At 36.6% G+C, this 21,734-nt stretch overlaps 1 protein-coding gene across 1 annotated transcript in view; it reads right to left on the reverse strand.

Moving 5' to 3' along the window:
- DGKI (diacylglycerol kinase iota) overlaps positions 1–21,734 on the reverse strand; it is a 382,898-nt gene that overhangs the window by 47,926 nt on the left and 313,238 nt on the right. Inside the window, exon 28 of the mRNA XM_017876519.1 lies at positions 6,439–6,464. Coding sequence (XP_017732008.1) covers positions 6,439–6,464 — 26 coding nt within the window. The remainder of the gene's footprint in view (positions 1–6,438; positions 6,465–21,734) is intronic.

Here is a 21,734-nt window from a genome sequence, read left to right on the forward strand (position 1 = left end):
TATATAGAATTCTCTTCCCACAAAAACACCCTTGAGATAAAATTTATGAATTTAAAACTTTTAGCAGGAATATTGATAAAGAAACAAGATTTTAAAATTCAACTGCATTTCAATATTCCAGGAAAGACCACTTAGAAAATATAATTTTAAAAATACAACATACAAATTGTCACTAAAAATATAAAGTACCTAGGAATATATTTAACACAAAAATGACTAAACCATTCATGAAGGAAATTATAAAACTCTATTCATAGCCATTTTAAAAAGCCAATTAAATGTAAAGAGATGTAGCTTGGAATAAATAGAAAGATGCACTATCATAAAAATATCAATTTTCTTTATACTAATTTATAGATTCATGCAATTTTCATAAAAATTTCAACACAAAACTTGATAAACTAATTTTATAATTCATATGAAACAGGAAAAAATTATAAACCAAGTCACTCCTGAAGAACAAATTATAGGATATATCCTCCAACAGATACCAGAACTCATACCAAAGTTATAACAACCAAAACAATAGTACAGGGATAGATATATTCATCAATATAACAGAAAATAGAACCTGGAGACTCACATTTACAGGGAGACAACAGGCTTTGCAAGTTAGTGCAGAAAATAAGTGATAATGAAATAGCTGGTTATGTATATGAACACAATCAAAATAAAATTTGACCTTTACCTCTTACCAAACCACAAAAATCAATTCCAAGTTATTAAATATGAAAGAAAGCTCTAAAATTTTATGAGATAATATCTTTATGATTATACTTTGAAAGATTTCTTTTAAAATACCAAAGGCATAAACCATAGAAAACAATAATTTTACTACAGTAAAATAAAGAATATCCATCAATTCATCAGATGACATCAAAAAGAGCTCAAACAGATAAACCACAAACTGGACAAAATTGGCAACACATATAGGCAACAAAACAATTTTTACCTAGAATACATAAAAAAGTTCATAAATCATTAAGAACACAACCAACCATGTGGGGAAGAGTGAGTAAAAGAAATAAAAAGACCTTTCATAGAAGAGTAAACACAAATGTCCTATATGAAAAGATGTTTGATCTCATATGTAATCATTGATTACAAATTAGATGCCATTTCATACTTTCACAAGACTAGCAAACATTTTTAAATTAGTTAATTTCAAGTGTGGGTTAGGATGTAGATCAATGGGAACTCTTATCCACCGAAGTTGGGAGTGTATATTAAAATGATCACTTTGCAAAACAATTTGTTATAATGCTATAAGTTAAATATGTTTATAATCTACCACTTAACTTAAGCAATTCCCAGGCTTAAGCACATGTATAACAGAAAGAGCTACAAAGAAGAGAATGTTCATAGTGATATTGTTTGCAATAGCAAAACAAAAACAAAACCCCAAGAAACCTGTTATTTATGTAAATATTCATTAGCAGATTGGATATATAAATTGTTATATATTCATACAATAGAGTAGTATACAACATGAACTATTGATGAAACGCATATGGCACTCATCCATAAGGATGAATCACAAAAAAATATTCTTTCGAATAAAAGAAATCACAACATGAGTCAATTTGCACAAATTCAAAATATGTAAAACTATATATACACACACATATACACACATATGGGAATACATATATGAGTTATATATCCACATATACATTCATATGTAAGATACACATACATGTAGTAAAACAATAAGAAGAAACAAGCACACAATTAACAAAAAGGCAGAATAGTAGCTATTTCTAAAGGAGAAGGAAGGGGACATAATTAGGAAAGCAAATGACATGAAGCTCCCAAATTCCTACAAATGTTTTGCTTCTTAGTCTGAGGGCCAAGTACACAGTAGTTCCTTTTGCTTATTATTTAAACTGAGCAGATAATATTTTATATATTTTATGAATAGTATCTATTTCAGTAATATACATGAAAGAAAAGTGAATGATGAGGTATAGCCATTGATGCCTCAAAGAGTTTGGGCCACGCCACAGTGTGTTTCATTGCATAACTATATTAATCCATTCTCATGCTGCTATTAAAGACATACTTGAGACTGCATAATTTATAAAGGAAAGAGGTTTAATGGACTCACAGTTCCACATGGCCAGGGAGGCCTCACAATCATGGCGGAAAATGAAGGAAGAACAAAGGGACGTCTTACATGGTGGCAGACAAGAGAGAGCTTGTGCAGGGGAACTCCCATTTACAAAACCATCAGATCTCATGAGACTTATTCACTATCACAAAAACAGTATGGGGGAACTGCCCCACGATTCAATTATCTCCACCTGGCCCCATCCTTGACACATGGGGATTACTACAATTCAAGATGAAATCTGGGTGGGGACACAGCCAAACTATATCAGTAACCTACTGCCAAGGACAGCCGACTCCAAGCCTGACAGTGGATTCATTCTTGAACACTTTCCACTGGCGATTGTGGTTGTGACAATTTTACTTCCAGATAGCCATTACTGTAATTCATGTTCACTATGTTACTGTTGCAACAAAAAAAAGCTGCCCTAGAATGTGACAGCCATAGTTGACAACTGGTCTAGGAGGTAGGACAGGAGAAGGATGCCTGCCTCAGACGTTCCAGTGGGGCATGCAGCAGATTGTGGGCAGTTTCTTTTGAAAGGCAACTAATGCCTTTTATTTTGTAAATGAACAGACATTAGTTGGAAGATGACCTGCCCTGAGTGTGCTGGCACAGGTAGCAGCAGTAAGGGCAGCATTCCAAGGAGTCTGTAAAATAAGCAGGCTAAGTGACAGAACAGAAGATGAGTTCTCAGAGCCAGGGAAGCAGCCTGGGCCCAGGAGATGGCTCCAGGAGCAATTTAAATGATGAAGTGATAGGCATTCAATACAGGGGAAACGCAGAGGATAGTGCAATCAATCACTGCCAAGCTTATCTTCTGACAAGGAGTGGGGCTCCAGCTTCCAGATGTAGCATTAAAACATAATGTTCCCACCGGGGTTTAGCATGGCAGGTTTCCCTGAAACTTCAGTGTCACTCAGTTAACTAATTATGAGAAAATGTGACATTGGTATTTACTTTTTCTACAGGGACAAATCATTCCCAGCAGGAGGGACAAGTTGTTATTTTGTTCTGCTTTGTTTTGTCATTAAAAGAAATTAACTTACACAGTAGTAAATATACTCTTGTTGGAGGGGCGGGGGGAAGAATTATCTCCATAGTTCTCTCCATTCAATCATGTCTTTGGTTTTCCAGGGACATGGCGGATAAAAGAGAGTTAAGAGTTTGGTTGTTAGAATTGGGTCTGAAAATTAACTCTCTCACCTACTAGCTATGTGACCTTAAGCAAGTTATTTAAGTACTCGGAGCCTGCTTTTGTAGCTGTGGAACTGGGGGTGATGCATCGACTACAGAGTGTTATTTGTGAAAGATGAAAGGACATACGCGAGCACAGTGCTTCTGCATAATAAGCACTCGATACAATTTAGCCTTTATTCTTAGTGACCCTGATGTGCTATTATATAAATATAGAAACAGTTTATGTGTCATTTAGACCTTGTGTTGCCAATTCTATATGACCACACATCTAATCATCAACTGAGCCTTTACTCTGGCACTATAAGCTACATGGTGTATTAAACATTTTATTCCTCCTCATCTCGATGTAATAAAAGGTTTCCAGAGAAAATTTAACGGAAATGAAAAAAAAGGTTATGCTCTCCCATCCTCTTTTAACTTTTCAAGGGCGGGACGTAATCCCGAGCAAACATCACAGATAAACCTGTGCTTCCTCTTCTACTGCCTGAATGCTAGAGAATAATACTATGTTTCGGGTGCTTTTAACAAATCAGAAAGTGATTTAACAAATGATTTCTCAACTGAACTTGATACAATCCCATGAGGTACACAGTTTCTGATTAGCCCCATCTTACAGACAAGGAAAGCAAAACAAACAAGATAAGGTCAATGACAAAGCCACTGTATTCAAGCTCTCTATGCAAGAGGACAATGGGAATGAAAAACACCAGGGTTACTGGACATGGCAAAATTAGATTTTTTCAAGAATAAGTTCTTGTCTTAGAGCCGAGGTGACCAGTTATTACAGAGGGAGGACTAGTTGAGGAAAGCAAACAAAATAGAAAATCAAGAGACATAGGTTTTATATTCCAATTTCACAATCCATTTGCCCAACACGCCTTAAATTTTCTACCAATAAATTTGAGAAAGAAAAATTGCTACTTCTCACCTCTCTTACAAGTATATTGCAATGCCATTATTGTGTACAAATAATATGTAAGATTGATGCTATGACATTCAAGGGGTTTTATATTAGCCATAGTACATATGAGCTCTTAAAAATGTATAAACAGAAGGAAACACATTTTGAGTGGTAGATAGAAAATTCTGGCAATAAAGAAAAAAGATTTTTTTTCAAGAATATATGGGCTAGAAAATGATGAACAATTACATAAGATTAGGTAAATCATCACTATAATTTTGCATTATGTACCTGAACTATTTTTGGAAGTCACAGAAACAAACTAAGAGGTATGAACATGTAATAATTTTTGAAGCCATGAAATTATAATGGCCCTGTAATATCAATAATGTTTCTTCAACTAATCACATATAAGGTTCTTAAAATAATCAATTCTGAAGTGCTCTTAATCTTCCAAGCAAGTCTTTCTGGCAGTAGTCACCCTTTAGGACTTCAAAGGACCCTGACATATGCCCCCTATTATTTCATAACCACTTAAGAAGTCTTAGTGGATTATCAAATTATAATTCACAAGTTTCCCTCAGCCACCATTTTTGTCTGAATGGGGAATAAATTCTTATAGACAGGAAGGCAAAGACAACCAAAAATCATTAAAGGGAATCCTAGTTCAAAATAAAAACCAAACACAAGCTTCTAGTTTATAATGGGAACATGAAAGCCCAAGGGCCTACATAAATGTGCAAACACCTAGTAATACCAGCAGCAGTCAGCAAAATAGCACATAATAGCAGGTTGCCATTAGGTGATCGACTGCCTAATTCTGACTTAACGGGCTTGAACATAATTTTCCCTATGATTCTTCAGAGAGAATAATACAACTTCGTTCCAGAATTCAGTCAGATTTCACAATGCAGCAGTAGAAGAGGCTAGCCTAAAACTCCTTCTCCCTTTTCTTAATTCATTCATTTAATAAACTTTTTCATTGTTTGCTATTCGTTGGAAACTATATCAAAGAACTCACAGTCGAATAGGGAAAACAGGTAAATAAAGCATGAAATTTGTGCATTAAGCCCTAGAATGTAGAAAAATATTTGGCACAATGATAAGCAGATCAGCAAGCCCTCACAGAGGATGAGGTAAGGTGTGTAGAAACTGTCTATGTGGCAAAAGAAGTAGCCTCCTGTCAGAGAGAACAGTATGGATAAAAGCAGGGAGATGTGGAAAAGATGGTGAGCTCCAGAAATTAGATGTAGAATTAGATGTAGTGTCACATGGCTGGAAAACAGATCATGGGTAGAAGGGAAAAGATGGTAAATGAAGCAATAAGCTGTGGAGGAAGACAAATATTCCATTATTTAGTGCTTGCTAGTCCATGTTAAAATACAATATTGAAAAGCTGAACACAATTATTGGTTGGCTGGAAAGACTTCATTCTAAAGGCAATAGGAGTAGATTTTTACTATAGAGCAATCATTTTGGTGCCAGCCAGGTATACAGTGATCTAGGGAAAAGAAATCTAGAGGTATGGATACCAATTATGAGAGAATTTCCAAAGTCCAAGTAAGATACAAAGGGGCCCCAAACCAAAGTTCCATATAGCATATTTGTAAAACAACTATATAGCACAACTGACTCATTGTAGCCACTTAACATTTTTGTGACTGATTGGATAAATGAACAATTCCAAAGATGAGATGGAACAAAATAAGATATTTTCTCTTTTGAGTGAAATAGCTGTATTTTAAAATGCAACCAATTCATCTCAACTGGATAACAACAAATACCACTGACTGCTTGCCTTCCTTTCAGACTTACAGTGCTCTTTGCAAATGAGTGATTGGAACATGATCCCAGTGTCCAACCTGGAAGGCACTGCAGGGAATACCTACCATAAACTCTCATTTGAAGGATAAAATCTGAGTCATAAAATTACACGACTAGCCCAAAACCACAAAAAGTTTCTGCTGATGGGACTGAAATCAGGCAGAATAAATTAAGGCTTCACAATATTTGTCAACCAGACTGGTTGGAACAGATTTGAAAGATATCAAATTCAGCTAGGGTGATTTAAGTTTTTAAAAGTGTTTGACATTTCACATTCGAAAACCACAAAGCCAACGTCTTAGAGACATTTTCTTAAACAATTATTTGCTCTGACAATGAACTGCAAAGACCAGGGGTTAAGTTTTAATCTTGAATTGGTATAAATAAGACAGATGATTCTTACCATGATCTTCTGAAGAGACTGGTGACCTAAAAGGAAATAATAAGCATGATCAATATTTTATATGATAATTATAACAACAATCAAGAATTATTTCATAGTAATTATACTCCCAAATTGGATTAAATGGAAAGTCAATATAGTAGACAGTGTAATTAATGTGTTGATTGCACAGTATATTTCAATCAACAATTCCCAACTCTTACCTGGATTGGTTGGATGTTACAGGTTACTAAAATGTCAGTCTATGCATGGTGTCCTAGGGCTGCAACAAACTTAGGTAAGTCTACATTTACCACACACAAAAAAGAAAACTCATAGAAATGTAGTATAGATGAAATCCTGTGATGTGTATTGCCCAAGGACACAGCTCCAGCGTAAATGCCAGGGATGTAAAAAAAAAAAAAAAGCGCTAGATTGGGTGTCTGTAGATACAAAGAGATCTACTTGAACAGTATAAATTGAGACAGAAGTAAAAGAAAGAGCATGCACCCTTATCATTACCAGTTTTTGTTTCTACTCTTCACGGAATTTAATGTTTGAGTGAGCTGACCCTCTACTTGCTGCCTTATGTCTCAGAAAATGGGAGAAATAGCATGAGGCAAGAAGGCAATCGCTGGGGTTCCACAGAACTTTACCGACAACTTTTGCAAACTATATGTGAGTTCTGCTCTAATTATGGTAATCAGATTGCAAATGAAAAATCATATCAACCCTAAAAGGCTTACTTCCCCTCTGTTGACTACTAGTTGAAATACTCTGAGTAGTATAGACCTAAGTTTGGAGATGAATTCACCTCCAGCTTGAAGACTATGGCTTTGACTCACACTTATTCTTTTTTGGGGAGAAAGAGAGAGACATATAACGTTATACTCAGAGTTGTTGAAATTTTGAAGGGAAAGGCAAGACGTCACATACTTCCCCTATTTTGAAGGAGTCCTCTTCTCTGAATGATTAGCTCACTCAAGTCCATAGCAGGGAAATGACCAAAGATAAACTCAGGAGTTTGGCAATAAAGCTGCCAATTACTATAACTAATATTTATGAGACATGAAGATAAACCTCAGGGCAAGAATCATTTAGTCAATACAAAAATGGTTGAAGATAATTTTTAGCTACTTGGGGATGCTTGATATGACTTTACCTACTGGTTAGTAATATTATTGTTTATTATATGAGTGAGCAGTAAAGAATAAAGACAGTGGTAATGGAGAAAAGGCCTTGAACCTCAATGAGTGGCAAAGTATCAACTTATTTCAACTGTGCAAGTCTCTTAAAGTAGACTTTTTCATGAAAACTACAGATTCCCAAGATTTGGTGGAAAGAAAATTGGCTTCTGGGAGATGGACATGGGGAGTGGTGAGCAGAAACCTGCCACAATCCCTAAGTCAATGCTGCCCGAGAAACACCACTTGGCCTCCCTGGTTAGGGTTGATTTATCCTCCCATTGGATCCCCTTATTTTGTATCATCCACATACCAGCCTTTCTCACTGGGTTGTAACCTCCTTGAAAACTAAGGCTGTATCTTATTTAGAACAAGTGAGCCCTTAATTAAAATGTGTTGAGTTGAATTAATCTCAGTTCTGTCACACTGATATTCAGACTGACACATCCTGGAGCTTCCCAAAAAGTCATCATGTTACTGTCAAACCATATTTAGGAGAAATTTGCTTGCTCCTAGGTCAGCTGCAAGAAAAAGTCCTAGAGAATGTGCTTGAAGCTCCAATTGGTTATAATGTGGACACTCTCAGAGCCAAAGGACATCAAAAGCACCCAGAAACAGAGACAACCATATTCTGCCTTAATAATTAGAAAAACTAAAGTGTGTCGGGGGGTAGTATTGAAGGAGAGGTGAAATGAAATTAGAAGCTGAATCTAAAATAAAATCTATATTTTAAATAAAATAAGCTAATTTCTTCAGCTGTTTAGGTCATAATAGAGTCGGCCACAAGGAAATATCTTTCCTCTTGGTGTTTGCTGATGAGAAGTAAGTAAAAACGTGTCTTGGATTGTTTGCAATTAATTTGTCACAGAGCTACAGGAAGAAAGTAAAATTCATGCCAAAGGACAACTAAATGTCTCAGGTGGAGAGCTTGTGAAGCAGAGTCTTTGCTGGCTTTCTGCAAACGCAAAGCACTGATATTCAATCTGAAAAATTCCAGATGGCTCCGTTAGAGTCCCAAAGGGATGCATTCTGCAGTATGTCCAGGCAGTGGATAAAATATCAATTTCAGAGTGTTTTGTGAAAATTAGTCATGTTGAGTTTCCACATTGAATGTCTCCCATATGCCTGGCTTTGTGGAATTTTAAGACATATGGAGTATTTCCATCTTCACTCAGTATTTCACCTTTCACTGCAACAAGTTACTGCATTGTACTACTGGGATGTGCACATCATCCATTATTGCTGGAAATTGGCATAAAAATTTAGCTCACAGGTGGATCACCTGAGGTCAGGATTTCGAAACCAGCCTGGCCAACCTGGTGAAACCCCATCTCTACTGAAAATACAAAAAGTAGCTCAGTATGGTGGCAGGTGCCTGTAATCCCAGTTACTTGGGAGACTGAGGCAGGAGAATCACTTGAACCCGGGAGGCAGAGGTTGCAGTGAGCCAAGACCGTGCCATTGCACTCCAGCTTGGGTGACAAGAGTAAAACTCCATCCAGAGAGAGAGAGAGAGAGAGAGAGGAGAAAGAGAGAGAGAGGAAGGAAGGAAGGAAGGAAGGAAGGAAGGAAGGAAGGAAGGAAGGAAGCAAGCAAGCTAGCTCAGGAGAGAAGAAATATTCTGAAATCAGCAATATAAGTAGTTATTTTAACAACAGAGGTTGAATCCCAGAAACACATAATTATCTTAAACCTGACAGCTGAGGCATGCAGGAAAGCCCCCCGGTCATTCTTTTCACCACACCTGAAAGACATGTGGTTTTATCCCAGACTGTTCATTTTTCCACTATGTATACTTTATCTTGGAGCAAGTATCTGGCCTTACAATGTAAACCATTACTAGCATTCTTATAGCTGTCCTCTACTTCTTTCCTGATCATGAGTCCTTTAGCTACAGAATATTTATATTTGTTTCTGCTTTGTTTTTATTTATGTTGGTACTTTCTACATTTTATTTTGCTTAAATGCAGCAAAATAATACAAAACAAAACTTCAAGCCATGCATTTAAAAATATTTCTCCTATTAAGCCTAAATCATTATTATTCAGGTTTGACTCTCTCCATTCATGTTGATTCAATTTATTACTTGAGACCCTATTATTACCAGGCCATGTGCCAAGGGAAGGAGACACAAAGAACAATTTCAGGGAACTCATAATCTAGTGAAAAAGGAAAATATGTAAACAAATGATTATAATGTAAAAAATATATAATGATCAAAATCTATACGAAGCAAAGAGGTAGCACAGAGGACAGAGAGATTGATTCGGTATGAAAAGTGTGAAAGAAGGCTTAGAAAAGCTAGAATCATCTGAACTTCGCTTTGAAGAATAAAGAGGAGCTTATTAGGTAAGTTAGGAAGGAGAAGAACTCCAGGCAGAATAGCAATAGGCGTGTGAAAAGGAGTACAGATATGAAATTGCATAGAATCCTAACAGATATATAAGTAACTCAGTATTGCTAGAATGTAAAGGAGTAACAAAAGCAAGGACTTGAAAAATAAGTGGCAGGGGCCATTTCATACAGGGCACGTGGGGCCCCTGTGAAGTGCTTGCAATTTACCTTCTAAGCTAAATGGAGCAAGCTCGTGAGGCAGAGAAGTCACACATTCTGGAATGAGCAGGCAGTGGAGAGTGAACCATAAAAGAACAAGAAGACAAATTAAAAGGCAGAGGTCAAGTTAAAGACTATAACTGCAAAACTTCCATGTTAGTAACACAGAAAAAAAATTCCTCTGTCGTTCAATTTTTTTTTTGAAACCCATGGAAAATGACAGGGTGGATGAGAAACAGTAAAGGAAATACCCTCTTTGATTAAATTATTTATAAGCCAAAACCATCATACATGAAGAAGAGCTACCAAGTACAGTCAAAATAGAGCTAAGTTTTAGGGAAACAGATAATTTTGATTTTAGTCAGCTAAAGATATATACACTATTTTATACACAACAAAACCTATGGCAGAAAGCCTTCCACTTTGAGCCAGGGTGTCCTGCTAGCCAGAAGTAGACCCAAACCTAGAAGAGGTTGCTGCTAAGTAAAAGTTTGAAGATAACAGAGACAAAATCAAACTTAAGAGCAGCACACCAAATCACTAAGCCCAATCATCCATCCCAAACTAGAAGCTCCAAAAAAAAAAAAAAAAAAAAAAAAAAAAAAAAAAACCCCCCCAAAAAAAAAAAAAAAAAAAAAAAAAAAAACTCACCCAATGCAAATATTACAAGTAATAATGGAAAAAAACCAGCATGACATCTATGCAACAATACCAGAGAAGAAAACAAAACACAGGCAAAGAACACACTAAAAAGATGATGGCATAAAGCAGATAAAAATTATTAATAAATCTTTGTGAAATTTAGAAATGGAGGGAAGGAGGGAGGGACGCTGAGAGGGTGAAAGGAGGCGACGGAAGAAGGAGGAGAGAGGCGGAGGGAGAGAGAGAGGGATGGGAGGATGAGGGGAGGTCGAAGGGAGGGGTAAATAGAGCCATTTGTGAAATGTAAACTTAAAGAAGAAAATGATCAAGAAACAGTTATAGGGAGGTGAAAAGAACAAAAGTCTGCCCAGAGTCTTTGAACTAGTTGTTATTAAAGAAACTTTTGGCTTTTTCCACTGTGGCACCACTGCACTGGGGAAAAAAAAGATTAAGAGAAGATAAATAATAATTAAAACTATATTAAGATATGAAACATTGATGAAAGAAATTGAAAAAGATACAAATAAATGGAAAGACATCTCATTCTCATGTATTAAAATAATTAGTATTGCTAAAATGTTCATATTTTAAGCAATCTAGAGATGCTATGTAATTCCTATCAAAAAACCAAAGACATTCTTCACAGATTAGAAGAAACAATCCTAAAATGTGTATGAAACTGCAAAAGACCCCGAAGAGCCAAAGCAATCTAGAGCAAAAGAACAAAGCTGGAGCCATCACACTACCTAACTTCAAAATATTTTACAAAGCTATAGTAACCAAATCAGCATGACACTGGCATAAAAACAGACAAGTAGAACAATGGAACAGGATAGAGAGCCGGAAAATAAATCTACATGTTTGCAGCCAACTGATTTTCAATAAAGGCTCCAAGAATACATAATAAGGAAAGGACAGTCTTTTCAATAAATAGTGTGGGGAAAAGCAGGTATCTAAATGTAGAAGAATATAATTAGACTCTTACTGCACACCACATGCAAAAATCAACTCAAAGTGGATTAAAGACTTAAATATAAGTCCCCCAAACCATGAAACTGCTAGAAGAAAATGGAAAAACTCCATGACATCGGTCTGAGCTATGATTATTTTAGACATGACCTCAAAAGTACAGGCAACAAAAGCAAGAATAGAGAAATGGGATTACCTCAAATTCAAAAGCTTCTACACAGCAAAGGAAACAATCAGCAGAGCAAAGAAACAACCTATATAATATGAATTTTCCTCAAAAAACAAAACAAAAACAGAACTACCATATGATTTAGCAATCATATGGTAAATATTAAAAGTAAATATTAAAAGAATATGAAACCATCATGCTGAAGAGACAGTTGCATTCCCACATTTATTACAGCACAATTACCAACAACCAAGATATGGAATCAACCTAAGTGTCCATCAACATACAAACAGATAAAGAAAATGTGGTATATATACACAACGAAATACTAGTCAGCCATAAAAAGAAGGAAATCCTGTCATTTGCAACAACATGAATGAACGTGAAGGGTATTATGTTAAGCTAAATAAGCCAGGTAGAGAAAGACAAATACTGCATGGAATCTAAAATGTTGATTTCACAGAAGTAGAGAGTAGAATGGAGGTTACCAGAGGCTGGGGCATTTGGGGGTGAGGGAGATGGGAGAGATGCTCATCAAAGTAGACAAAGTTACAGTTAGATAGGAAGAATAAGTTCAGGAGATTTACTGTATAGCATGCTGACTATAGTTAAGGATGATATACTGCATTCTTAAAAAATGCTAAGAGAATAGATGCTAAGTGCTCTCACAACAAAATTAATACTATGCATGGTAATGCATATGCTAATTAGCTACATCATTAATGGTTATATATACTTCGCAACATCATGTTGTATACAATACATAATAATTTTAAGTCAATTTTAAAATTATTTTTAAAGAACTAGAATAATAGCTGGGCATGGAGGCTCACACCTGTAATCCCAGCACTTTGGGAGGCCAAGGCAGGTGGATCACCTGAGATCAGGAGTTTGACACATGCCTGGCCAACATGGTGAAACCCTGTCTCTACTAAAAAAAATACAAAAATTATCTGGGTGTGGTGGCACGTGCCTGTAATCCCAGCTACCTGGGAGGCTGAGGCAGGAGAATTGCTTGAACCCAGGAGGCGGAGGTTGCAGTGAGCCAAGATCCTCCATTGCACCCCTGCCTGGGCAACAAGAGCAAAACTCCGTCTAAAAATAAAAAAATTAGAATAATATGTAGCTACACATTTATAATTATATACATATATATTTTATTTTGAATTTACTCTTCCATGAATCTTGATCTGAACACTTGCTGGTGAAAGTATCCTTCTCAATATTAACCCTGCTTATGAGAATATCCATATTGTCTCTAAAATAAGGACGACTTTTCACACTAGGGTACACAGAGAAACTTGAAAAAAAGGGAAGTTTTGGGAAAACAAAATGCTATTTAAGATAGAATATTATGTAATTTAATTGGTAAAAATTAAAATATTTTCATACTGAAACCAGCAGAGTCATATTATGGATCCAAAAGCAAAAGTCCCTTGAATTTTAAAGTCACAAACTTCAAATAAACAAAGAAACAGAGAAAACAAAACAAGACAAAATAGAAATCTGTGTTTGAGGCAGTCAGCTTCAGAGGAGTCTCCAGATTCCCAAGGAAGTAAGTTTGTTCCTCTGGAACAGGGGTGTTGTCATGGCAGTCTGAATATATGAAATTATCCAACTAAACACAGCTATAATATCTTGGAATGAATCATTTTATTAGATTAATATAGAGAGATATCACAAATCAGGGCACAAGACATTCAGCACATATTGGCTAGTGGCTGCTACATTATAGACAGCATTCTATCTAGACTCTATTATCACTAAGACACAAAGAATCTCTAAGAAACTCAAAGATACTTTTTTTAGACTGCCTTTGGTCCACACTTTTTCCTTCAAAGCCTCTTATCTTTCAAGTAGATTGGTTACAAGGCTTAAGGACACTGAAAAATGTGCCCAGTTTTCTACCAGCGAAGAGCAATACATAAAGGCAAATGAGTAGTATATTTGGGAAGGCAAAGGTCTTTAAAAAGTATTGCATCTCTTATGATGTTTTATCATTTTTAGTCAATAAACCTGGAACTGAAATAAGGGGTGTCATGACTATTTCAGTCTTTATATCTGGTATAATATACGTTGCAATAGGTTTTAGACATGTGCATTTTCTTGGTAATCTCCATGAAATGATCAAAACTTACAAGCTCATCCTAACACAATATTCTTTTTATTTGAATAACACTGTCCTGTTTTCTTTCCTTTTATTTTTTTTAGACTCTTTTTTTTTTTTTTTTTTTTTAAAAAACCTTTCCTTTTTTTTTTTTTTTTTTTTTTTTTTGACCCTTTTTTTTTTTTTTTTTTTTTTTTTTTTTTTTCATCTCATGGCTTAACTCAAAAGCACCCATGGCTTTCCTACTTGGCCCTCCCTCAGAATGGCTACATCATTTCCTTCTTTGGAGATAGGATGTCAGTAGATTATCCATTTTAGTCTCTCCTAAAGAACAGAGAATAGATTAGATAAATATTGGGGATGCATCTACATGGGACTCTTACTTTCTGTAAAGAATCATCTGCAAATGAATGTCTGTCTCCATTCCCAGTGTCCCCAACAGATATACCCTCTACTTAACACTAAACCATCACCTGGTGGGGAGTTGGCCGAGGGATGGGGCCACCACATTGAGATGGGTGTAAGATAAACATGCAGGACAAGTATGACAGCAGTGTCTGAATAGGCATGAGAGCAGAGATTCATATTCTGAAAACAGTCAGCAGTAGGATACTTCCCTAGGACCACAGACTGTGGATGGAGTAGGAGGTGGGAGATACTCATCCAATTCACAGGCCAGACTGAAACAGCCAAGGCCCCTTCATTCTCTGGTTACCATGCTGCAATAACAATAGGAAACAAAGCAGGAATGCTGGGCAAGCTAGTATGTCCACACACTGAAAACAATTCACTATATACATATTTTATTAAATTTCCCTTTCATGCCTGTCTTTCCTCTTTACTGTCTAGCTTTGGGGATGAGAACCACAGCTAAAAGACCACTTTCTGTAAACATCAGGTGATCATCCATCCTACTCAGGAAGAGAAAGAGAAGCTCTTTATATCAACTCCGAATGTTCTTTCTCTCTCGTTTCAGTCATTTACTTTTATTTCTTTCCCCCTCTGCTGACCACAGCCCTGAGAGTTTCCTGGACTTTCTCATTTACCTTTGTCACAGTTGGGTGGAATCCAGTCTTTCCTGGATAGAACAGCCTCCCATCATGTGCTCACACCTTTTTCCTATGGTGAACATGTAAGAATGTTCATGCCTGGTCAGCATTCCCCAGGTTTGACTTTCCTCCCTGCTTCTTGAGCCATGATGCTTGTCCTCTGTGAAACTCCTACATAGTCCCAAATGAAAACTGATTTCCCCGTTGGGCATTCTCTGCAGGCACATTTCAAGGGTCTGCATCACAACTGCAGAAACATCATCTTTGTTTTTCTTCTGTTTTACCGTGAAGTGGTGATGCTACACAAATTCCATTTATTTCCTAAAACTGTTGGTAGACAAGGTCTTCACTTAACTCAAGTAAGGAAAAGTATGATTTACTGTACTGTGAAAGCACAGCTACAGATTATCATCTCTGGGCAATAGCTTTCTTCCCTTGAGCATCTCTCAAGGGTGCTTAGACTATCCTGGAGAACTAGTTTGCCAGGCCTATGACATCTTTTGCAGGACCTAAGGGAGAAAGAGTGAGACCACGGATCTATGTCACATCTTCACCATCAACACTTTAGCCCCAAAGCATCTCTAATTAGGTAAAACAGGACCAGAAATCCCACAGCACTGCAAATCTCCATTGACTACATAATCCTCTCTTTGTTTGCTTTTGGTCCTTCTAATTATGAATATTTCTCTTAAAACAATGAACAAAGCACATACAGTAAAAGAGAGCATGCAAGAATGAGAGTGAGAGATGAAAGTTACAGCAACCACACAGAGTGGCATTGAAATGAGAGAAAGACAAACACATTCTCTATTCAAGTGGCCACAAACCCATTCAGGGAATGCCAAGCAGCCTCAAAGGTAAAATTCACGACCAACAGAGGGAAGGGGTGCAGAAAGAGCAAAATGGAAGGAAGAAGACAGAGATGAGCATTTGTGTGGAGGGAAGGAAATAATTTCCAGCATGTAAATAATAAAGGCTGCTTGGTGAGTTCTTCATTTGTTACAAATTTCTACCAATTCCCTTTATTATCACAATTTCCCAGTCTTTAAGACTCTCCTACCCAAATATATGCATTGATGATCCCCGTGTGAGCAGTGCTTGAAATATCTTGTTTTTTTTTTTTTTTTTTTTTTTTTTTTTTTTTAATAGATTCCTATTTTTAGGTATATTTGGCTTTTAGAAAATAGCACTGTTGAGGTTGGGGAGATATTGGTCAAAGGTCATATAACTACAGTTCAGCAGACTAAGTTCAAGAGATCCATTGTACAACATGGTGACTCTGGTCAATGATGATATAATATATTCTTTAAAAATGCGTAGGGAGTGCATATTAAGTGTTCTCACCACAAAAATAACTGTGTGATGTAATACATTCATTGATTAGCCAGGTTTAGACATTCAACAATGTATATGTACGTCAAAAATCATGTTGTACACAATAAATACACGCAATCAGTCAAATAAAAGTTTAAAACTAATTTTAAAAAAAACGTTGTTTTACCTTTAGCATTTACAATTCTGTTCTTTCTGTATACCCTCCTCAGTTTGCTGAGTCTCCTGCATGTCTTTCGAGTTTAAAATTGTACTGCCACCTACTGTTAACTTTTAAGAACTGCAACAAAATGAGGGTAAAGGAGATTGAAATCTATGAGGAGAGAGATTGAGGAAGAATAGGCAAAAGTGGACAGTGGACACAGAATAGAAATAGATAAAATAAAGAGATGGAGTTGGAGAAAATAATGCTTCACAAGCTTATTCATCCTGACAATGTGACCATTGCATTTTAGTATTTTGTAGACAAAATGAAAAAAGAAATAATTAAACCCAGCACAGTTGTGAAGCAATAAAGGATGGGTGGGTTGCCTTTAGAAATCAGTCTCTGCAATATAGTTGCCAGCCCACTCTTTAAAAACAGGGTGAAGAAATAGAAAAGGCACATTATTCTAAAATCCAGCCAACGGAGACATACCCGGAGAGCGAGGAGGAAGGGCCCTTTAGAAAAAGCCAAGCTGCCGGCTTTATCCTAGTGACTCTGGGAACCCTGGCCAACAGCTGCCGTTGAGACATAATCCATCTGGATTTTGTGAATGTGGACTCCTTTTTTTTCTTTATAAGCATAAGTTGAAACATGAGGGAGCTCTGGATTGTGAAGGCAAGTCACATGAGGGCCACGTTTATAGTCTTAGCACGTGGGGCTTATAAGGAAGGCACCTCACTTATCTCGTGATCCCGGATATGCAATATCTCCCTGTGGTAACTGAGTAAGGACTCAGCCACAGCTAGTTATTTTTAGGAAATCCAGATAAGGACTTCTGATCCCAGTTTTAGAAAATGGAAGACAAAACTAGGCGGGGTTGGAAGCTGGTTTGGCACCTCTGAAGATAACTGTAACATACCCAAAAGTTTTCCCGACAACATCTCCTCCCATCCCACCCTTCTCAGGAGAGAGTGGGAACAGAATCTAAACAGCGTCTGCTTCCTCCTGACTCTAATGTGTCTAAAGACAAGAGAGTTTCTCACTTACAGATCAGTTCAAGGAGCTCTGTGAAAAAAAATATAATGAATGCAGATTAATCATAGTAATATTGAAAACAAGAAATAAAAATGGGCTCGACAGACTGTGATAATAATTCAATTACTCCAGTGCTAGATATTAAAAACTGCTATGTACTCAACTCTATTCCAAGAGCTGTGGGAGGCACTTAACTTATAACATTTCATTTCCACCTTTAAGGAGATTCTAAGGGAATCATGGAGTAAGACCAGCATCTCACTGAGTATTGGAAAAAATTGTTAGAGGATTGTTGTTCTTATGTGTGATGCCTGGCACAATCATCCAGAAAAGTTAAAAAAAAAAAAAAAAAAAAAAGGGCGGGGGGGGTGGGAAATGTGGTCTCCATCTCCCTGATTTCCAAATACATAGTGCTAGCACGGTGTTGAGATACCTCTTGTTCTGATCTTCTTAGAGTTGGGGATTCAGAAGGCCCCAGAAGTACCTCAAAGAAGTCCCATGCCCTATATAACTCCCCAACCACCACCATGTCCAGTACTAAGATGACATCCCTTTCACATTCCTCAACCCCACGCTGAATATGGTAAGTGATGATTGCGCCAAATCCCAGCAACTTGAGATTTGCAGGCGAATTTTTTGAAAGTATTTCAAAATGATCACTCTTTCATACTTTAGATCTGTTTAATCAAATTATTCACCTGAGGCAGATATATTGAGAAAACAAGAGTTGGTGGAAGTTGGAGAATGCAGCAAATGGACCAACAGTCTATTTTGGAGGTGAGTGCCTGGGAAACAATTCTTCCTTGCCACTCTACCTATCACTGTGCTCACCAACAGTGCCTACATCTTCCTATACCCACCATACTTACCTTTTACTTTCTCACTTGTGAAATACCAACATTTCTCCAAGTCAGGCATTCAAGTGCATCTTTATTATTTTGATCTGTGAATTCCCTGGATCAAGCATATTTACATTCAAATTTGAAATACAGAAATGGAATCTACAGCCTACCAAAAATGGTCAACATTTTACATATTATTTTGTTATCACTATTATTTTGTTATAATTTGATAAGTACTAGGTTTAGTATAGCAATATAAATAGACATGTATCTATTTTGGTTTGACAGAGCACCTTTTCTATCAAGGGATGTTGTATGAATGGAACATCCTTCCATTAACCCGAAAAGCCTGCCTTGTTGAATGCCTACCATTCTAAGTATGGTGCAAAGTGCTATGGAGACAGAGGGAGAAATGCACAGTTTGGTCATCCAAGGAACTCACATGCTTTAAAGAGGGATCCAGTCAATACTGCCTCACATTCACAGTATTCCTGAAGTGTGAATAAACATGGCTGCCAGTTTTTACAAATGTAAAAAGAGAGCCACTTAACACTAATATTTCCTCATACTCTAATCATTGGCAAAACTTGGAACTCATGGCAATGAAAGGTGAGAATTTCCTGGGATTATTTCAAATAAAATGGATGTTTAACATTAAAGTAAGTTTGTTTGTTTTCTTTTAATGTCAGTCAAAATAAGATTTGGTAAGCAGGGAATTCCGTTCTGACTCTTCCACTAGCTGAACGTGGAGAGGCAAATTTAAATCCATTTCCTCTGAGTGGTTTAGGGCCTCCATATGCATAACTGATTGAGGAAGAATTACAAAAATAACAAAGCAAAATCTCTTATTAAATATTTCACACACTCATAGGAATAGAGTGTTATTATGTGCTTGCCAAATAGACTAATTCACCAATTCATTTCAAACTCGAGGTAAGTCAGGAAGAAAAAGAAGAAGAAAGGAAGACATATGTCAGCTATCCTGTATTTTTCCAGCTGGAATGATTATTCAGGGTGAGCAAGATTGAGAGCAGTCAAAGGTAAGCAGGGACATCAAAGGCAGGTAGAAATGGAACCCAACTATCTCAGTGAAACAGATGCCAGGAGCCATCTTTATCCTGACAGCACTGATTTCATCTCTAAGATACATTTCAGCAAAACCTGCATCCCACTAAGATTAATTTTCTCCCACTTATCTGATTGTGACGTTCAAAGAATATTTCCAAAATCAAAATCGCTGTCCAATAGTCTGTCTTCCTGTTGAGAACCTGAAGCTTTCACAATAAGCACAATTACCCTTTGTATTAGGTTCAGGCCATAACCTAATGTCCAGAAGAAACTGAACAAAGAAAATAGTTGAGGACCAGAGAGGAATGAAGTTATTTCTCCCATAATCAGCCTAGCACATCTGAGTTTTCAGAACAGAGGAGGTTTCTGGGCTTTATTTTCTTGATATAGTGATTCAGAATTGCAATTGCAGACTATACTAAAAAGGTCAGCTTTTCAGTTTAAAGTATTATTAGGTGTTTTGATATCTCCAAATAATTTTGGTTGACCAAATTTCCTTAAGCACACATAACATACAGGGATGTTGAACTACATCGAATGTTTTCTATTATTTGAGAGACATTTCTGGTTTACACAATGAGGAAGGACAAATACTTATCTGTTCATATGTAAAAGATGAAGAAAATATACATAGAACCCCTAATAAGCCTATTTTTTTTCTTTGAGGCTGACATTTTCGTTAATTCTTTAAATGTTCATCCTTTCTAGAAGTAAAATGTTAAACCTAAAAAAAGCAGCAAATTCTATTTCATCTTGTTTCCAGAACACTCTATGCATATATCCATAATAGCACTTATTAGTACGAATTGTAATAATTGGTCTAATATTTCCCCTTTAAATATAAGCTCTTCAAGGGCAATAATTATTTCCTCTTTAGTTTTATATCTTCAGTGCCTGACTTCAGTCACTGAAGGTGCCCAATATTGACTTGTTCAATACATGATGGACTGAATCGTTTATGCTATTTCTTAGGATTCAAATGAAATCACAAATCAGACCTCACACATTATAGTTAAACATTTGCTAGCACTATCTTTCCTTGTCGACAGAAATCCTCTGCCGATCATAAAAACCCATTAGTCCTGTGTAGCTGATAGGGTACCAGATACCTGCCTAGAGACAGTTATCTGGATTGAATATCTGCCCTCTGTGTGGTTCACTACACCGTTTCCCCTGTGTCTCAGTCTAGTGCCAAGATATTATTTGTGTGACAGTCCGTTTTAGTTCTTTCAGGCCTAGGACTTGGGGACACTGAGAAAAAGAACACCTCTTTCAGTCATTTGGGGGTTTCTTACAAACTACAAAATCTAAGAACCAGAAAAAAGTTATTCTGATTCAGAAACAAAAGCAGTGCCTCCTAGCCCCTTTACCTGCCTGCTCTTAACCCATCTGACTCAGACGTGAGTCAGTCCTTTTCTCAAAGAAAACTGAAGAATAATACATCAGAGTTTTCATTCCATGCCTATTTTCTTATCTCATAGATCTTCAAGTGGCAAAATTCTTCCTTACAACTCAAATAGATTTGATCTGCTAAAATTTAAGTTAATTCCCTCCTTATTAATCTTCTGCCAAATGAAACATAGTCTTGTCACTAATCGTGGTGGTACAATTAATGATAAGAGTAAATACATTTCCAGAATCATGTCATTTTAAATAGAACTTCCTCGAACCTTGAAAACATTTTTTTTTTTTTTAACTTAAAGACAAAATCATTATGGTCCCAGCAGTAATAATGTCAGTCAACCACTTCTCACCAATTCATTTCAAAATTGGTTCTTAAATATTCGTTATTATGTTCACAGCTTTTGAAGACACTGTACACATTATGTATCCTACTTTGGAATTACAGTCTTTCCTATAAGACCTGCATATAAGTAGTCATGTGTCTATCTTTCTTAAAATCATAATGTTTCTAAATGGAAACAGTTCATAAAAATGCAACCAGTTCCAGTAATGATAGAAATCTAATTCATCCTCTTTATATTAATTGCCTCTCACTCTGCCTGAGAAAAAGGGAGGTTGATGGATCTAAGGGACGATTTTAAAGTTTAAAACCATGGGAAAATGCTGAGAAGATCCAACAGAGCCAGGTCAGTTGCAATTTGGAGGGGAAAGGGCTGCTTGGCACAGAAATGCCCTGAGTGATTTGGAAAGCATTGTAGGTATATGGGGAAAGCATTGTGGGTATATTTCTGTCAGTACTTTTTTCTTTTAAATCAGAC

The sequence above is a fragment of the Rhinopithecus bieti genome, unplaced genomic scaffold (genome assembly GCF_001698545.2).
Source record: "Rhinopithecus bieti isolate Rb0 unplaced genomic scaffold, ASM169854v2 scaffold_8307, whole genome shotgun sequence".
NCBI lineage: Eukaryota > Metazoa > Chordata > Mammalia > Primates > Cercopithecidae > Rhinopithecus > Rhinopithecus bieti.